Raw genomic sequence first — 14,032 nt, 5'->3', positions numbered from 1 at the left:
CAGGCAGATCACCTGAGGTCAGAAGTTTGAGACCAGCATGTCCAACATGGAGAAATCCCGTCTCTACTAAAAATAAAATTAGCTGGGCGCAATGGTGTGTTCGTGTAGTCTCAGCTATTCAGGAGGCTGAGGCATGAGAATCGCTTGAATCCAGGAAGCAGAGGCTGCAGTGAGCTGAGATCACACCACTGCACTCCAGCCTGGGCGACAGAGCGAGATTCTGTCTCAAGAAAAAAGAGAAGAAATAGATGTTTGCTCATGGGAAAAATGTAGAGGGTAGAAATGTTAGCAGCAACATCTTTCATGAGAAAAATACCTTAGGGTTTGGGATGACCAACAAGAATGGCATGTGCCTGCTTACCACAGTAACATAGAAAACAGAGCTCTGTGTATTGTATTGTATTGTATTTTTTTCCTGAGACAGAGTTTTGTTCTTGTTGCCCAGGCTGGAGTGCAATTATCTTGGCTCACTGTAACCTCTGCCTCCCAGGTTCAAGCAATTCTCCTGCCTCATCCTCCTGAGTAGCTGAGATTACAGGCACGCACCACCACACCCAGCTAATTTTTTTGTATTTTTAGTAGAGAGGGGGTTTCACCATGTTGACCAGGCTGGTCTTGAGCTCCTTACCTCAGGTGATCCAACTGACTCAGCCTCCAAAGTGCTGGGATTACAGGCATGAGCCACCGTGTCTGGCTAGCTCTGTGTATTTTAATATGCCTTTAAAAACATTGATTCATGGAGGCTGGATATATGGAGGTTCCACTTCTGTGGTCTGTGTGGGCCCCCAAGTGTGGGCTGTCATTGGTGCCGGATGCTTAAGGAAAGAAAGAAACCATGTGTACAGTGTGGCTTACTAAGGGCTGCATCAGGGCTGGTTGCCCAGGCTGGGGTGCAGTGGCAGTGGCATCAAACTGAAAACAGTATTTTACAAAAACACGTTCATTTAATTGTTAGTTTGTTACATGTAACATCATATGCCTTATTAAAACTATTTATTGAAGGCCAGGCCTGGTAGCTCATGCCTATTATCCCAGCACTTACGGAGGCTGAGGCAGACGGATCACAAGGTCAGGAGTTTGAGATCAGCCTGGCCAACACAGTGAAACCCATTTCTACTAAAAATACAAAAAATTAGCTGGGCGTGGTGGTGGGTGCCTGTAATCACAGCTACTCAGGAGACTGAGGCAGGAGAATCACTTGAACCCATGAAGCGGAGGTTTGCGGGCCCAGAGCTGAGACCGCGCCACTGCACTCCAGCCTGGGCAACAGATCAAGACTGTCTCAAAAAAGAAAAAAAAAAATGTATGTATTGAACAGAATATACCTACTAACTGTATATGTATTTTGGTGAAGAATACCAATAGGAAAGGTTAAAAAAAAGACAAATGAGAAAAATCTCTTTGTAATACATAAGACAAAGAGGCAGGCAGTCTCCTTAGCAATAAGGGCTTCTGTAATAAAAAAGAAAGAAACCAGCTTGGCGAGGTGACTCACGCCTGTAATCTCAGCGCTTTGGGAGGCTGAGGCGAGTGGATCACCTGAGGTCAGCAGTTCAAGACCAGCCTGGCCAACATGGCGAAACCTTGTCTCTACTAAAAATACAAAAAATCAGGGCAGGGCGCAGTGGCTCATGCCTATAATCCCAGCTCTTTGGGAGGCCGAGCTGGGCAGATCATGAGGTCCAGAGAGCAAGACCATACTGGCCAACATGGTGAAACCCTGTCTCTACTAAAAATACAAAAAATGCCGGGCACGGTGGCTCAAGCCTGTAATCCCAGCACTTTGGGAGGCTGAGGCGGGTGGATCACGAGGTCAAGAGATCGAGACCATCCTGGTCAACATGGTGAAACCCCGTCTCTACTAAAATACAAAAAATTAGCTGGGCATGGTGGCGCGTGCCTGTAATCCCAGCTACTCGGGAGGCTGAGGCAGGAGAATTCCTGAACCCAGGAGGCGGAGGTTGCGGTGAGCCGAGATCGCGCCATTGCACTCCAGCCTGGGTAACAAGAGCGAAACTCCGTCTCAAAAAAAAAAAAAAAATACAAAAAATTAGCTGGGCGTGGTTGTGTGCGCCTGTAGTCCCAGCTGTTTGGGAGGCTGAGGCAGGAGAATCACTTGAACCAGGAGGCAGAGGTTACAGTGAGCCGAGATCACGCCACTACGTGTCATGTCAGCCTGGCAACAGAGCGAGATTCCGTCTCTATCAGACATGGTGGCAAGTGCCTGTAATCGCAGCTACTCAGGAGACTGAGGCAGGAGAATCCCTTGAACACTGGAAGCAGAGGTTGCAGTAAGCTGAGATTGCACCACGACACTCCAGCCTGGGTAACAAGAATGAAACTTTGTTCCCCTACCAAAAAAAAAGAGAGAAAGAAAAAACCATTGGTCAGTAGAAAAATGGGCAAAGAAAATGAACAGTAAAGGAAATATAAATGATTTTTCTTTTTATTTAGTCTTTGAGATGGAATCTCGCTCTGTTGCCTATACCAGAATGCAGTGGTGGGATCTCAGCTCTCTGCAACCTCTGCCTCCCAGGTTCAAGTGATTCTCCTGCCTCACCCTCTCAAGTAGCTGGGATTACAGGTACCTGCCACCATGCCTGGCTAATTTTTATATTTTTTTGTAGAGACAGGGTTTCACCATGTTAACCAGGCGGGTCTCCACCTTCCCGCCATGGCCTCCCAAAGTGCAGGGATAACAGGCGTGAGCCACTGCGCCCGGCCGACATCGCTAACTCTGGTTGTCCCTTTTGTTTCATAAATCAAGTCCCAATAGTGTGTCATCTGAGCTGAAAGAATGCTTATTTAGCTTTTGGCTGATACTCCTCTCTAAAAGGAACATCACATATTGTGGAGAGAATGTTTGGAGCAGGTGGAATTCAGTCCTCCCCATCTAGAAGACTGATCCTGTTTTCTGTAGCTCAGTTGGGGAAAACTTTGATACTGTGGTTGTTTCATTTCTTTTCTTTCCCTTTCTTTCCTCTTTTCTTTTCTTTCTTTTGAGACACAGTCTTTTTCCATCACCCAGGCTGGAGTGTGGTGGCCTGATCTCGGCTCACTGCAACCTCTGCCTCCTGGGTTCAAGTGATTCTCCTGACTCAGCCTCCTGAGTAGCTGGGATTATAGGCACCCGCCACCACGCCCAGCTAATTTTTGTTTTTTTAATAGAGATAGAATTTTGCCATGTTGGCCAGGCTGGTCTCAAACTCCTGACCTCAGGTGATCCACCTGCCTCAGCGTCCCAAAGTGCTGGGATTACAGGCATGAACCACTGTGCCCGGCCTAGTTTCTATTTTTTATTTGAAAACCTCCCAGATTAAATCCTACAGTTGCACCTTGTGGGAGATTTGATTAGGGATGGTCCACCCTTACGACTACCATGTTTTGATAGAAGAGCACTTTGACATACAAGTTGTGCCATGTGCCGTGTTTGGCTTTGATTGTGGGATGTCTGCTTGTGTCTTCTCTGCATTTGTATCCCAAGAGCTCATGACTAAGCTGGGGCCAGAGAAGATTGCTGCAGTGGCTGTAGGAGGTGAATGTAACAATTCTGGAACCTAGCCCTTCCTTTTGTTGCTCTTACATAAGTGGCTGTGCCTGATGATGGATGACAGGGTTACTTAACCAAGACGGTGGTAAGGGCATTACATTCAGGAATGCAGGTGTGTTCCTTGGTTATGGGGCCAGTGACCTTACGAGGCCTGCTGCACCAGCCAGGTCCATACCAGAATCTCTTTATCTTAAGGAGAAATAAAATATAATTTTTGTCTTTTGTCTTTTTTTTTTTTTTAAATAAAGACAGGGTTTCACCATGTTGGTCAGGCTGGTCTTGAACTCCCAACCTCAGGTGATCTGCCCGCCTTGGCCTCCAAAGTGCTTGGATTACAGGCGTGAGCCACCATGCCCGGCCTTCTTTTTTCTTTTTGAGACAGAGTCTTGCTCTGTCGTCAGACTGGAGTGCAGTGGCACAATCTTGGCTTACTGCAACCTCCGCTTCCCGGGTTCAAGCAATTCTCCTGCCTCAGCCTCCTGAGCAGCTGGGACTACATGTGCACACCACCATGCCTGGCTAATTTTTTGTATTTTAGTAGAAATGAGGTTTCACCATATTGGCTGGGCTCTTCTCAAACTCCTGAGCTCAGGCAGTCCACCTACTTCGGCCTCCCAAAGTGCTGGGATTACAGGTGTGAGCCACCACACCCAGCCTGGTGTGCCCAGAAATTTTTTCTGGGCAGGCAAAACTATGTAAAGGAGATTTTCTCAGTATCATCATCATCATCATCTTTTTAAAAAAATAATCAGAGATGAGGTCTCTCTGTGTTGCCCAGGCTGGTCTTGTACTCCTGGGTTCAAGCAATCCTTCCGCTTCAGCCTCCTAATGTGCTGGGATCAGTATCTTGTTTTCTGGATCCTTATTCAGAGCAACTCCATCTCTTGATTCCTTGTCTGTGGATTTCATCAGCAGTTGTCATCACAATTGGAGTTCCAGGTCCAGGTGCTGCTGACATTATGTGTCTGTTTTTAGAATCCCAGCCCTCCAGGAAGCAGTGTGTATGCAAATACTGTTTCCTGTTTCTCTAGGGTGTTTGGCTATTGTTGTAACAAGCTCCAAATATAGGATTGTGTTTTTTGTTCTGTTTTGTTTTTTTGTTTTTACCGTACCTGCACCCTTTCCCCCTCAGAGACGTTACTGTTACAATTATTTAGCTTATGAAATTTTGTCTTTATGCCAAAAATGAGACTGTTAGTGCCTAATATTTTAAAATATAACTATTTAAATCATTCTAACAGAAGGTATTTTTTGGAATTTAAAAGCTGTTTTCTGGCCAGGTGCAGTGACTCACAACTGCAATCCCTCAACCTTTGGGAGGTTGAGGCAGGCAGATCACCTCCAGTCAGGAGTTTGAGACCAGCCTGGCCAACATGGTGAAACTTCATCTCTACTAAAAATACAAAAATTAGCCAGACATGGTGGTACACACCTGTAGACCCAGCTACTCAGGAGGCTGAGTCAGGAGAATCACTCGAACCTGGGAGGTGGAGGTTGCAGTGAGCCAAGATTGTACCACTGCCCTCCATACTGGCGACAGAGTGAGATGCCACCTCAAAAAAAAAAGGAAAAAAAAAAAAAGCTATTTCCTTACCAAGTCTTTCATTAAATCTTAGATTTTTTCAATCATTGTTTTTGTTTTAATTATGTGGGTTTTGGTTTTTTGTTTTGTTGTTTTTCCCTTTGGTTTTTTTGAGACAGATTTTTGCTCTGTCACCCAGGCTGGAGTACAGTGGTGGAATCCGCTGCAGTTCCAAACTCCTGGCCTTGTTCCCCCCATTTCAACCTCCCAAAGTGCTGTGATTACAGGCATGAGCCACCACGCCTGGCCCAGCTGGCATTTTTATGTTACTTAGATCAGTGTTTATTATAACTTCCCAAAGGGAGAGAGTCTAGGTTTTACATTAAGAATTAAAACACACAGGCCAGACGGGGTGGCTCATGCCTGTAATCCTAGCATTTTGGAAGGCCGAGGTGGGCGGATCACAAGGTCAAGAGATCAAGACCATCCTGGCCAACATGGTGAAACCCTGTCTCTACTAAAAATACAAAAATTAGCTGGGTGTGGTGGCATGCGCCTGTAGTCCCAGCTACTCGTGAGGCTGAGGCAGGAGAATTGCTTGAACCCAGGAGGCAGAGGTTGCAGTGAGCTGAGATGGCGCTGCTGCACTCCAGCCTGTCGCTTGGCAACAGAGCAAGACTCTGTCTCCAAAAAAAATAAAATACAAAATATTAGCTAGGTGTGGTACTACATGCCTGTAATGCCGTCTACTCAGGGGTGGGGAGGTTGCAGTGAGCAGAAATTGTGCCACTGCACTCCAGTGGGACTCTGTCTCAGAATAAAAGCAAAACTACACAGAACTCTATAGGTACTTAAATATTTGTTTTACAAATATAGTAAAAATGTCAGGTCTAAGTGTTAGACATTTTCAAGTGGCCTCACACAACAGAATTTTTTACTTCCCAAAAATGAAGACCATGGGGACAAATAGCACATGTCACACAGACCTGGATTATATCTTAGAAAGTAGTCTGGGCGTGGTGGCTCACACTTGTAATCTCAGCACTTTGGAAGGCCGAAGTGGAGGATTGCTTGAGGCCAGGAATTTGAGACCAGCCTGGGCAACACAGAAAGACCCTGTCTCTACAAAAAAATGAACAGTTACCTGGGTGTTGTTAGGAAAACACCAGGGGTTCAGTCTGGAGCCTGTGGCTCCCCCCACAGAAAGCCAGTCACTGAGTATTTCCAGAGAAGAAGACTTCAGTCTGTGGCCACAGCCACTGAGAAGGGCGCTTGGTCTCAAATCCATCTCCCTGCTATAAACAGAAAACAGATTAGGAACCAGGGCAGGGCAAAGAGGCATTTTTTGGTGATCTGGTGAGTTTCAGTTTTTGATACTTCCTGAAAGTCCTTTCCTGAGAAAGGAACTCAGGTTTAAAAAAAAATTAGAAGTTTCAAGCTTACCAGAAGAGTCCATTTCTATGTTTATTCAAAAACAACTGTCAGGTCATGGTAGCTCACACCTGTAACCCCAGCACTTTGGGAGGCCAAGGCAGGCAGATCACTTGAGATCAGGAGTTCAAGACCAGCCTGGCCAACATGATGAAACCCCGGGTCTACTAAAAATACAAAAATTAGCCGGGTATAATGCCTCTGATCCCAGCTACTCGGGAGGCTGAGGCAGGAGAATCGCTTGAACCCATGAGGTGGAGGTTGTGGTGAGCTGAGATCACGCCACTGCACTCCAGCCTGGATGACAGAGCAAGGCTCCATCTCAAAAAAACACAAAAATTAACAACAACAACAAAACAACTGTGTATGGAACTATTAGGTCTATTTCATGGTGGTGGTGTGCACCGGGTAGTTCCAGCTACCCGGGAGGGTGAAGTGGGAGGATCACTTGAGCCTGAGAAGTTGAGGCTGCAGTGAGCTGTGATTATGCCACCACACTCCAGCCTGGGCAATAGAGTGAGACCTTGTCTCCAAAAGAAGATAGCTATTAAGTTCTCCGAGCTTCAGTTTCCTCATGCGTAAAATGAGATAATGACTAACCCAGTCATTGTGGGGATTAATGAAGAATGGGCATAAAGTGTTTTAGGTTGGTGTCTAGAACAATATAGGTCTCAAAGGGATGTGCAGCTTATTTTCTGGCTGTTAGAACTTGGGTGACCGTATATCCCTATTTGCCTGGGACAGTTCTGTTTTGTGGCTGTTGTCCCAGCATACTACTACTAATAATTAATATAATAATAATAATAATGATTATTACTATGTTTTTTTTTAAGATGGAGTTTCGCTCTTGTTATCCAGGCTGGAGTGCAATGGCGCGATCTCGGCTCACCCCAACCTCGACTTCCTGGGTTCAAGCAATTCTCCTGCCTCAGCCTCCTGAGTAGCTGGGACTACAGGCGTGCGCCACCATGCCCAGCTAATTTTTGTATTTTTTAGTAGAGACGGCGTTTCACCTTGTTGACCAGGATGGTCTCAATCTCTTGACCTCATGATCCACCCGCCTCGGCCTCCCAAAGTGCTGGGATTATAGGCGTGAGCTACTGCGCCCGGCCCATAATTATTATTTTGAGAAGGAGCCTTACTCTGTCGCCCAGGCTAGAGTGCAGTGGCACAATCTTGGCTCACTGCAACCTCTGTGTCCCAGATTCAAGTGATTTTCCTGCTTCAGCCTCCCTTGCAAGTAGCTGGGATTACAGGTGCCCACTACCATGCCTCGCTAATTTTTGTATTTTTAGTAGAGATGAGGTTTCATCCTGTTGGCCAGGCTGGTCTCAAACTCCTGACCTCAGGTGATCCACCTGCCTTGGCCTCCTCCCAGAGTGCTGGGACTATAAGTTTGAGCCACCGCACCCAGCCCCAGCTTAATTATTAATAGTTTCCTTTTTTGCTCTCAGAAGTATAGCAGTTTGGCAACGATTATATTGTCACCCAAGTTAGAACCCAGGAGTGTTGTTTTTTTTTTTTTTTTTTTTGAGACAGAGTTTCGCTCTTGTTACCCAGGCAATGGCGTGGCCTTGGCTCACCACAACCTCTGCCTCCTGGGTTCAAGCAATTCTCCTGCCTCAGCCTCCCGAGTAGCTGGGTCTACAGGCGTGCGCCACCATGCCCAGCTCATTTTTGTATTTTTAGTAAAGACGGGGTTTCATCACGTTGACCAGGATGGTCTCGATCTCTTGACCTCATGATCCACCCGCCTCGGCCTCCCAAAGTGCTGGGATTACAGGCATGAGCCACCGCGCCCGGCCTAACCCAGGAATGTTTTTAATCCCTGGTAAATCTTCAAAAGGAGTGTGAGACTTTCTGTCATGTTTCTCATCCTTACTTGGTCACTTGCTGTCTAACTTAGGTACTGATTACCAATCACAAGTTGGAAAAGTCAGGAGGCAGGTGTGTGAACAGTACAGATGTATGCTCTGCAAAAACTGTATTTTTGCAGAAGGGAAGCTCTTCATCTCTGAGGAAGCAACCAAGCAGTCTGAATGTTTTTTTGTATTTCAGGAACGATTTGTAACCCTGGACCTCGGAAGTCTATGTCTAAGCTGCTTTACATCCGGCTGGCACTCTTTTTTCCAGAGATGGTCTGGGCCTGTCTGGGGGCCGCCTGGGTGGCAGATGGTGTTCAGTGCGACAGGACAGTTGTGAACGGCATCATCGCAACCGTCGTGGTCAGGTGAGGTCTCCCTTCTTCTCTTTTAGTTTCAGTGCATTTGAGACGTAGGGGAACAAACCCTTGTAACATGACAGAGAGCCTGGCATTCCTCGAGCTTCCTGAAATAGTTAGAAATTGGAGTTACTTTCTGAGTAACTCATGAAAATTTAGAGACACTTGTTTATCCATGAAATATAACTCATCTTACATTATGCCTTTGATGTAGATTTCTTTCCTTACTGCTTCTCTCCTTTCTACGTTCCTTTCTTTTTTTCTTAAAGTCTTTTATTCCTAACCCTTCTCTTACAAGTATTCAGAAGAAAACCGAAGACCAAAACAAGATCAAAAACTAAAACTAAAGATATAAGAAGAGATATGGTGTCCAGAAGTGGGACAGGGAATAGAACCATAAGGTTTTCGTGTTTTCTAGGCTAAAAATCTTGGAGATGATCCAGTTCTGCCCCCTCAACACCCTCTGTTATAAATAAGGAATTAGGCCTGGGCTGTTGCCGCGTTTCCTAAGTTACACCGCCAGGGGTCAGCAGAGCCCCTTCGGAAGAGGCATCTCCCCGGGGGCAGGTGCTCCTGAATACAGTGGCTTGCAGCGTGGAAATATTTAAACATAGATGAAAGGTCTATCAGAGTACCCTGTGATAAGGAAATTCTTTTGCTTTCATGAGAAGAGCCCTGAGGCTCTGAAGGGGAACAAGTGCCCACTACTTCCGGGCCCAGGCTGCAACTCTGCCCAGCGGACACCTCCCTATTCCTTTTGCAGCTTTTCCTTTTAGGGTTGTAATCTTTCTAGGGCCTGAGTTAACCATTGATTCATAAGGAACTTTCTTTCTTTCTTTTTTTTTTTTTTTTGAGGCGGATTTTGCTCTGTCGCCCAGGCTGGAGTGTAGTGGCACCATCTTGGCTAACTACAGCCTCTGACTCACAGGTTCAAGTGATTCTCCTTTCCTCACCCTCCCGAGTAGCTGGGATTACAGGCACATGCCACCATGCCCAGTTAATTTTTGTATTTTTAGTAGAGATGGGGTTTCACCCCATCTTTACTGGCTAACTCAGTAAAAAGTTAGCCAGGATGGTCTCAATCTCCTGACCTTGTGATTGCCCGCCTCGGCCTCCCAAAGTTCTGAGATTACAGGCACGAGCCACCACCCCCAGCCTCATATTGAACTTTCTAGAAGAAAGTTGCTCACCTCAGGCAGGTTCTGGGAGAGCTGCGTCTTGCTTGGTAACAGGACCCTCCGTGGTAGAGACTCAGAAACTGAGCCCAGAGGAGGGACCCCTGATGCCTGTGCCTGGGGCCCGCAGTCACCGAGCCTTTTCCTCTCTCTGTTTTGCAGTTGGATCATCATCGCCGCCACGGTGGTTTCCATTGTCATTGTCTTTGACCCTCTAGGGGGGAAAATGGCTCCATATTCCTCTGCTGGCCCCAGCCACCTGGATAGTCATGATTCAAGCCAGTTACTTAATGGCCTCAAGACAGCAGCTACAAGCGTGTGGGAAACCAGAATCAAGCTCTTGTGCTGTTGCATTGGGAAAGACGACCATACTCGGGTTGCTTTTTCGAGTACGGCAGAGCTTTTCTCAACCTACTTTTCAGTAAGCCAAGGGGGTCTGGTTTGGTCTCTTTCTTCTGTTTCAGTGAATGCTTCTGATGGAGCCGGTCCCTCTGTTGCCATAAAACAGCGTTTGAGAACCTGGCATCTTTGGGTGTGTGGGGGGGTGGCAGGAGATACTCTGTCTGTGACGAGCCCTCCAGGGAGCAGTTAACTTCAAGGGCCGTGCCTTCTCAGACCCTGTCTCCCAGTGTGGGTGTCTTTGTATTGACACCCACTCACTACCCTGTCAGGATGCTGCATTAGTCTGTAAGGAACTAAATAATGGAAGCTGTATACTTTGAGAAGAACCTGCAGTGAGTACTGAGTAGATACCAAGCACAGGCAGTGGCATGAATTGAGGGTGGAATCAGATAGTGACTTCTTACCACTTTGTATCATGATGGAAATGATCAATGATCCTACTTTTGGAAGACAGTTTGAATAGATGATTGCAGCTCAGAAGGGATCATCATTCTAGAGCAATTTCTTCAGTGATTAGAAAACGCTTGTTTTTCTTTCACATGCAGTGTGTGATCTTTCTATATGACATTCTCTGATAAATGCTGTTACGTTCTGTAGTGAGACAAGGTAAGGGAGGAAGAGATTTCTGGACATCCTGCACACCTGCCAGTCTCTCCACCCACCTCTGCACTATCCGACTTTGTACCATCCAGGGCTGGTCCCGGAGCCTGACACCAAGCCATAGCAACAGCCTTTGTAGAGGGAAGAGAGAAGCGTGTCCCCTAAATAACTTCAAGGAGTGCTTCAACCTAGTCTTAAGATATTTGGAAAAGGGAAGAACATAAGCTGGCTATTTCTAGAGGATGTTGTAATCTATATCATAGGCAGAACTGATGGCTCTGGGCCGAGTGGCCAGTACATTGTCCTTCCTTTTTTTTTGTTTTTTTGTTTTGTTTTGTTTTGTTTTGAGATGGAGTCTTGCTCTGTCACCAGGCTGAAGTGCAGTGGCATGATCTCGGCTCACTGCAACCTCTGCCTCCTGGGTTCAAGTGAGTATCCTGCCTCAGCCTCCTGGTAGCTAGGACTACAGGCGCATGCTACCACGCCCAGCTAATTTTTTGTATTTTTAGTAGAGATGGGGTTTCACCAAGTTGGCCAAAATGGTCTCCATCTCTCAACCTTGAGATCTGCCCACCTCAGCCTCCCAAAGTGCTGAGATTACAGGTGTGAGCCACCGTGCCCAGCTTTTTTTTTTTAATTATTATTAATATAAATTTTCTTTAAGCATTCCATCGCCTGGAGAGGCTTTTTTTTTTTTTTTTTTGAGATGGAGTCCCACTCTGTCGCCCAGGCTGGTACAAGCGATTCTTCTGCCTCAGGCTCCCAAGCAACTAGGACTACAGGCGCCCACTGCCCTGCCTGGTAATTCTTGTATTTATAATAGAGATGGGGTTTCACCACGTTGGCCAGGCTGGTCTCAAACTCCTGACCTCAGGTGATCTGCCTGCCTTGGCCTCCCAAAGTGCTGGGATTACAGCTGTAAGCCACTGCGCCTGGCCAGTATATTGTCCTTTCTTACAGGCTGCAAGTATATTGTCCTTTGTTACAGGTGATTGGGGATTCCTGACTCCTCCCATTTCCTGGAGAAAAAGAGTACATCAGGCCCAAGAAGACTAACTGTTGCTTTCCTAGCTTGGGGTCCTTTTTGAGGCTTGCCATACCCCATGAATATGAGTTTACTCTCATAAATCTCTACCATCCACTGTGTTTCAGCAAAACCTTCAGTATCTTAAGAAATGAGAGTATAAATTTGGGTTAAAATGGTGCATTGCTACAACAACGGATAATTTATCCATTGATTTCTTCACTTTACAAAATATTTGAAGTAGATTAAAAATAGCTGAGTCAGTTGAAGTGAAATTTTAAGACAGATGAACAGCATTTTTATGTTCTCCAGTGGATTTGTCTGAGGGCAGGATGTGACAATATATTAAGGTCACATAGAGAAGCACTCCTGCAAGGAGAACGCTTTGTAAGATACCTGTGTGCCTGGAAATGCCTCTGTGTGTGCGTGTGTGCCTATGAACTATAGAAGACTGAGTGTTAGGGAATCCGGGGGTGGTGCCTGCTGGGCTTCAGGACAGGCCATTGTGGTTTCCCACCCAGGACACAGATCTGGTGCCCAGTGACATTGCGGCGGGCCTCACCCTGCTTCATCAGCAACAGGACAATATCAGGAACAGCCAGGAGCCTGCTGAGGTGGTCAGCCACACCCCAGGGAGCTCGCAGGTGAGCCTGGCTACCATGGATTGTCCAGTTCTGACACGTAGACCTCTTGGTGGGTCTTCAAAATCATATAGCTAATCTATAGCAATTACCTCCTCCCTTCCTCCCTCCCCTCCCCTTTTTTTTCTTTTACTTATTTATTTTTTTTGAGATAGAGTTTCGCTCTTATTGCCCAGGCTACAGTGCAGTGGCACAATCTCAGCTCACTGCAAACTCTGCCTCCTGGGTTCAAGTGATTCTCCTGCCTCAGCCTCCTGAGTAGCTGGGATTGGTGCCCGCCACCACGCTTGGCTAATTTTTTGTATTTTTAGTAGAGACGGGGTTTTGCCATGTTGGCCAGGCTGGTCTTGAACTCCTGACCTCTGGTGATCCGCCTGCCTTGGCCTCCCAAAGTGCTGGTATTACAGGAGTGAGCCACCACACCTGGCCTGACTCCTCATTTTATAGGAATGCAGCAAGCACGGTGGAAGTTAACAGTAAAGAACACTCTAATGACTTCTCTGGTGTCTTGCTGAAATGAGGTGGAGCTTCCTATCTAGATGCCTCAAACTAGTACATTTCCATGCTGCTGCCACACACGAGCTGCCAAGAACTAGGTGTCTTAACACGGAGCAGCAAAATACCATCGACATGCAATTTTTTTTCTCAACATAAAAATCTGTAGCAGATTTTTATGTTGAAAACTATAATCAAGCAAAGCTGAACTGTTTCTGCCCTCCAGCCCCAGAGAAGAAAACAAACACAGCCAGGGATAATTGCAGGTCCCATCCCAGGTGGAAGTGTTCTCATACGTAGAATCGAACAGCAAATTTTCTAAAACACAAGGCTTTAAAGATATGATGGATTTGGCTAGATGCAGTGACTTATGCCTGTAATCCCAGCACTTTGGGAGGCTGAGGCAGGTGGATCACTTGAGGTCAGGAGATCAAGACCAGCCTGGCCAACATGGTGAACCCCGTCTCTACTAAATATACAAAAATTAGCTGGGCATGGTGGTGTGTACCTGTAATCCCAACTACCCGAGAGACTGAGGCAAGAGAATTGCTTGAACCCAGGAGGCAGAGGTTGCAGTGCGCTGAGATTGTGCCACTGCACTCCAGCCTGGACAACAGAGTGAGACTCCATCTCAAAAAAAAAAAAAAAAAAAAATGAGGGATCCATCTCAATTCGTATTTAAGGAACAGTTTTGACTGTGGAAGTGTGAGAGTTCTATTCAGTGAAGGAGCAGGAAGAGTCAGGAATTTGAGTTCAGGTTTCAGGTCTTAGTGTGTGGATCCTCTGCATCGTGAGTTCCCTTAATATACAGGAGTTTTTGTCCTTCTCTTCTAGGAAGCTGATCTGGATGCAGAATTAGAAAACTGCCATCATTATATGCAGTTTGCAGCAGCGGCCTACGGGTGGCCTCTCTACATCTACAGAAACCCCCTTACGGGGCTGTGCAAGATTGGTGGTGACTGGTAGGTTGG

At 46.4% G+C, this 14,032-nt stretch overlaps 1 protein-coding gene across 3 annotated transcripts in view; it reads left to right on the top strand.

Moving 5' to 3' along the window:
• DAGLB (diacylglycerol lipase beta) overlaps positions 1-14,032 on the top strand; it is a 39,514-nt gene that overhangs the window by 5,060 nt on the left and 20,422 nt on the right. Inside the window, exons 1-5 of one of the 3 annotated variants that reach the window (XM_064376456.1) lie at positions 2,192-2,584; positions 8,562-8,733; positions 10,062-10,320; positions 12,447-12,569; positions 13,896-14,023. In XM_064376456.1, coding sequence (XP_064232526.1) covers positions 8,594-8,733; positions 10,062-10,320; positions 12,447-12,569; positions 13,896-14,023 — 650 coding nt within the window. In that variant the 5' untranslated portion in view covers positions 2,192-2,584; positions 8,562-8,593. Of the gene's footprint in view, positions 1-2,191; positions 2,585-8,561; positions 8,734-10,061; positions 10,321-12,446; positions 12,570-13,895; positions 14,024-14,032 lie in introns of those variants that run through there. The other 2 variants (XM_064376455.1, XM_012455477.2) reach the window with 2 other exon arrangements.

The sequence above is a fragment of the Aotus nancymaae genome, unplaced genomic scaffold, assembly GCF_030222135.1.
Source record: "Aotus nancymaae isolate 86718 unplaced genomic scaffold, 86718_ANA_hifiasm-v0.15.2.pri h1tg000015l_0, whole genome shotgun sequence".
Classification (NCBI taxonomy): Eukaryota; Metazoa; Chordata; class Mammalia; order Primates; family Aotidae; genus Aotus; species Aotus nancymaae.
The sequence above is the reverse complement of the archived record's forward strand: the minus strand, read 5'-3'. Positions and strand labels throughout refer to the sequence as shown.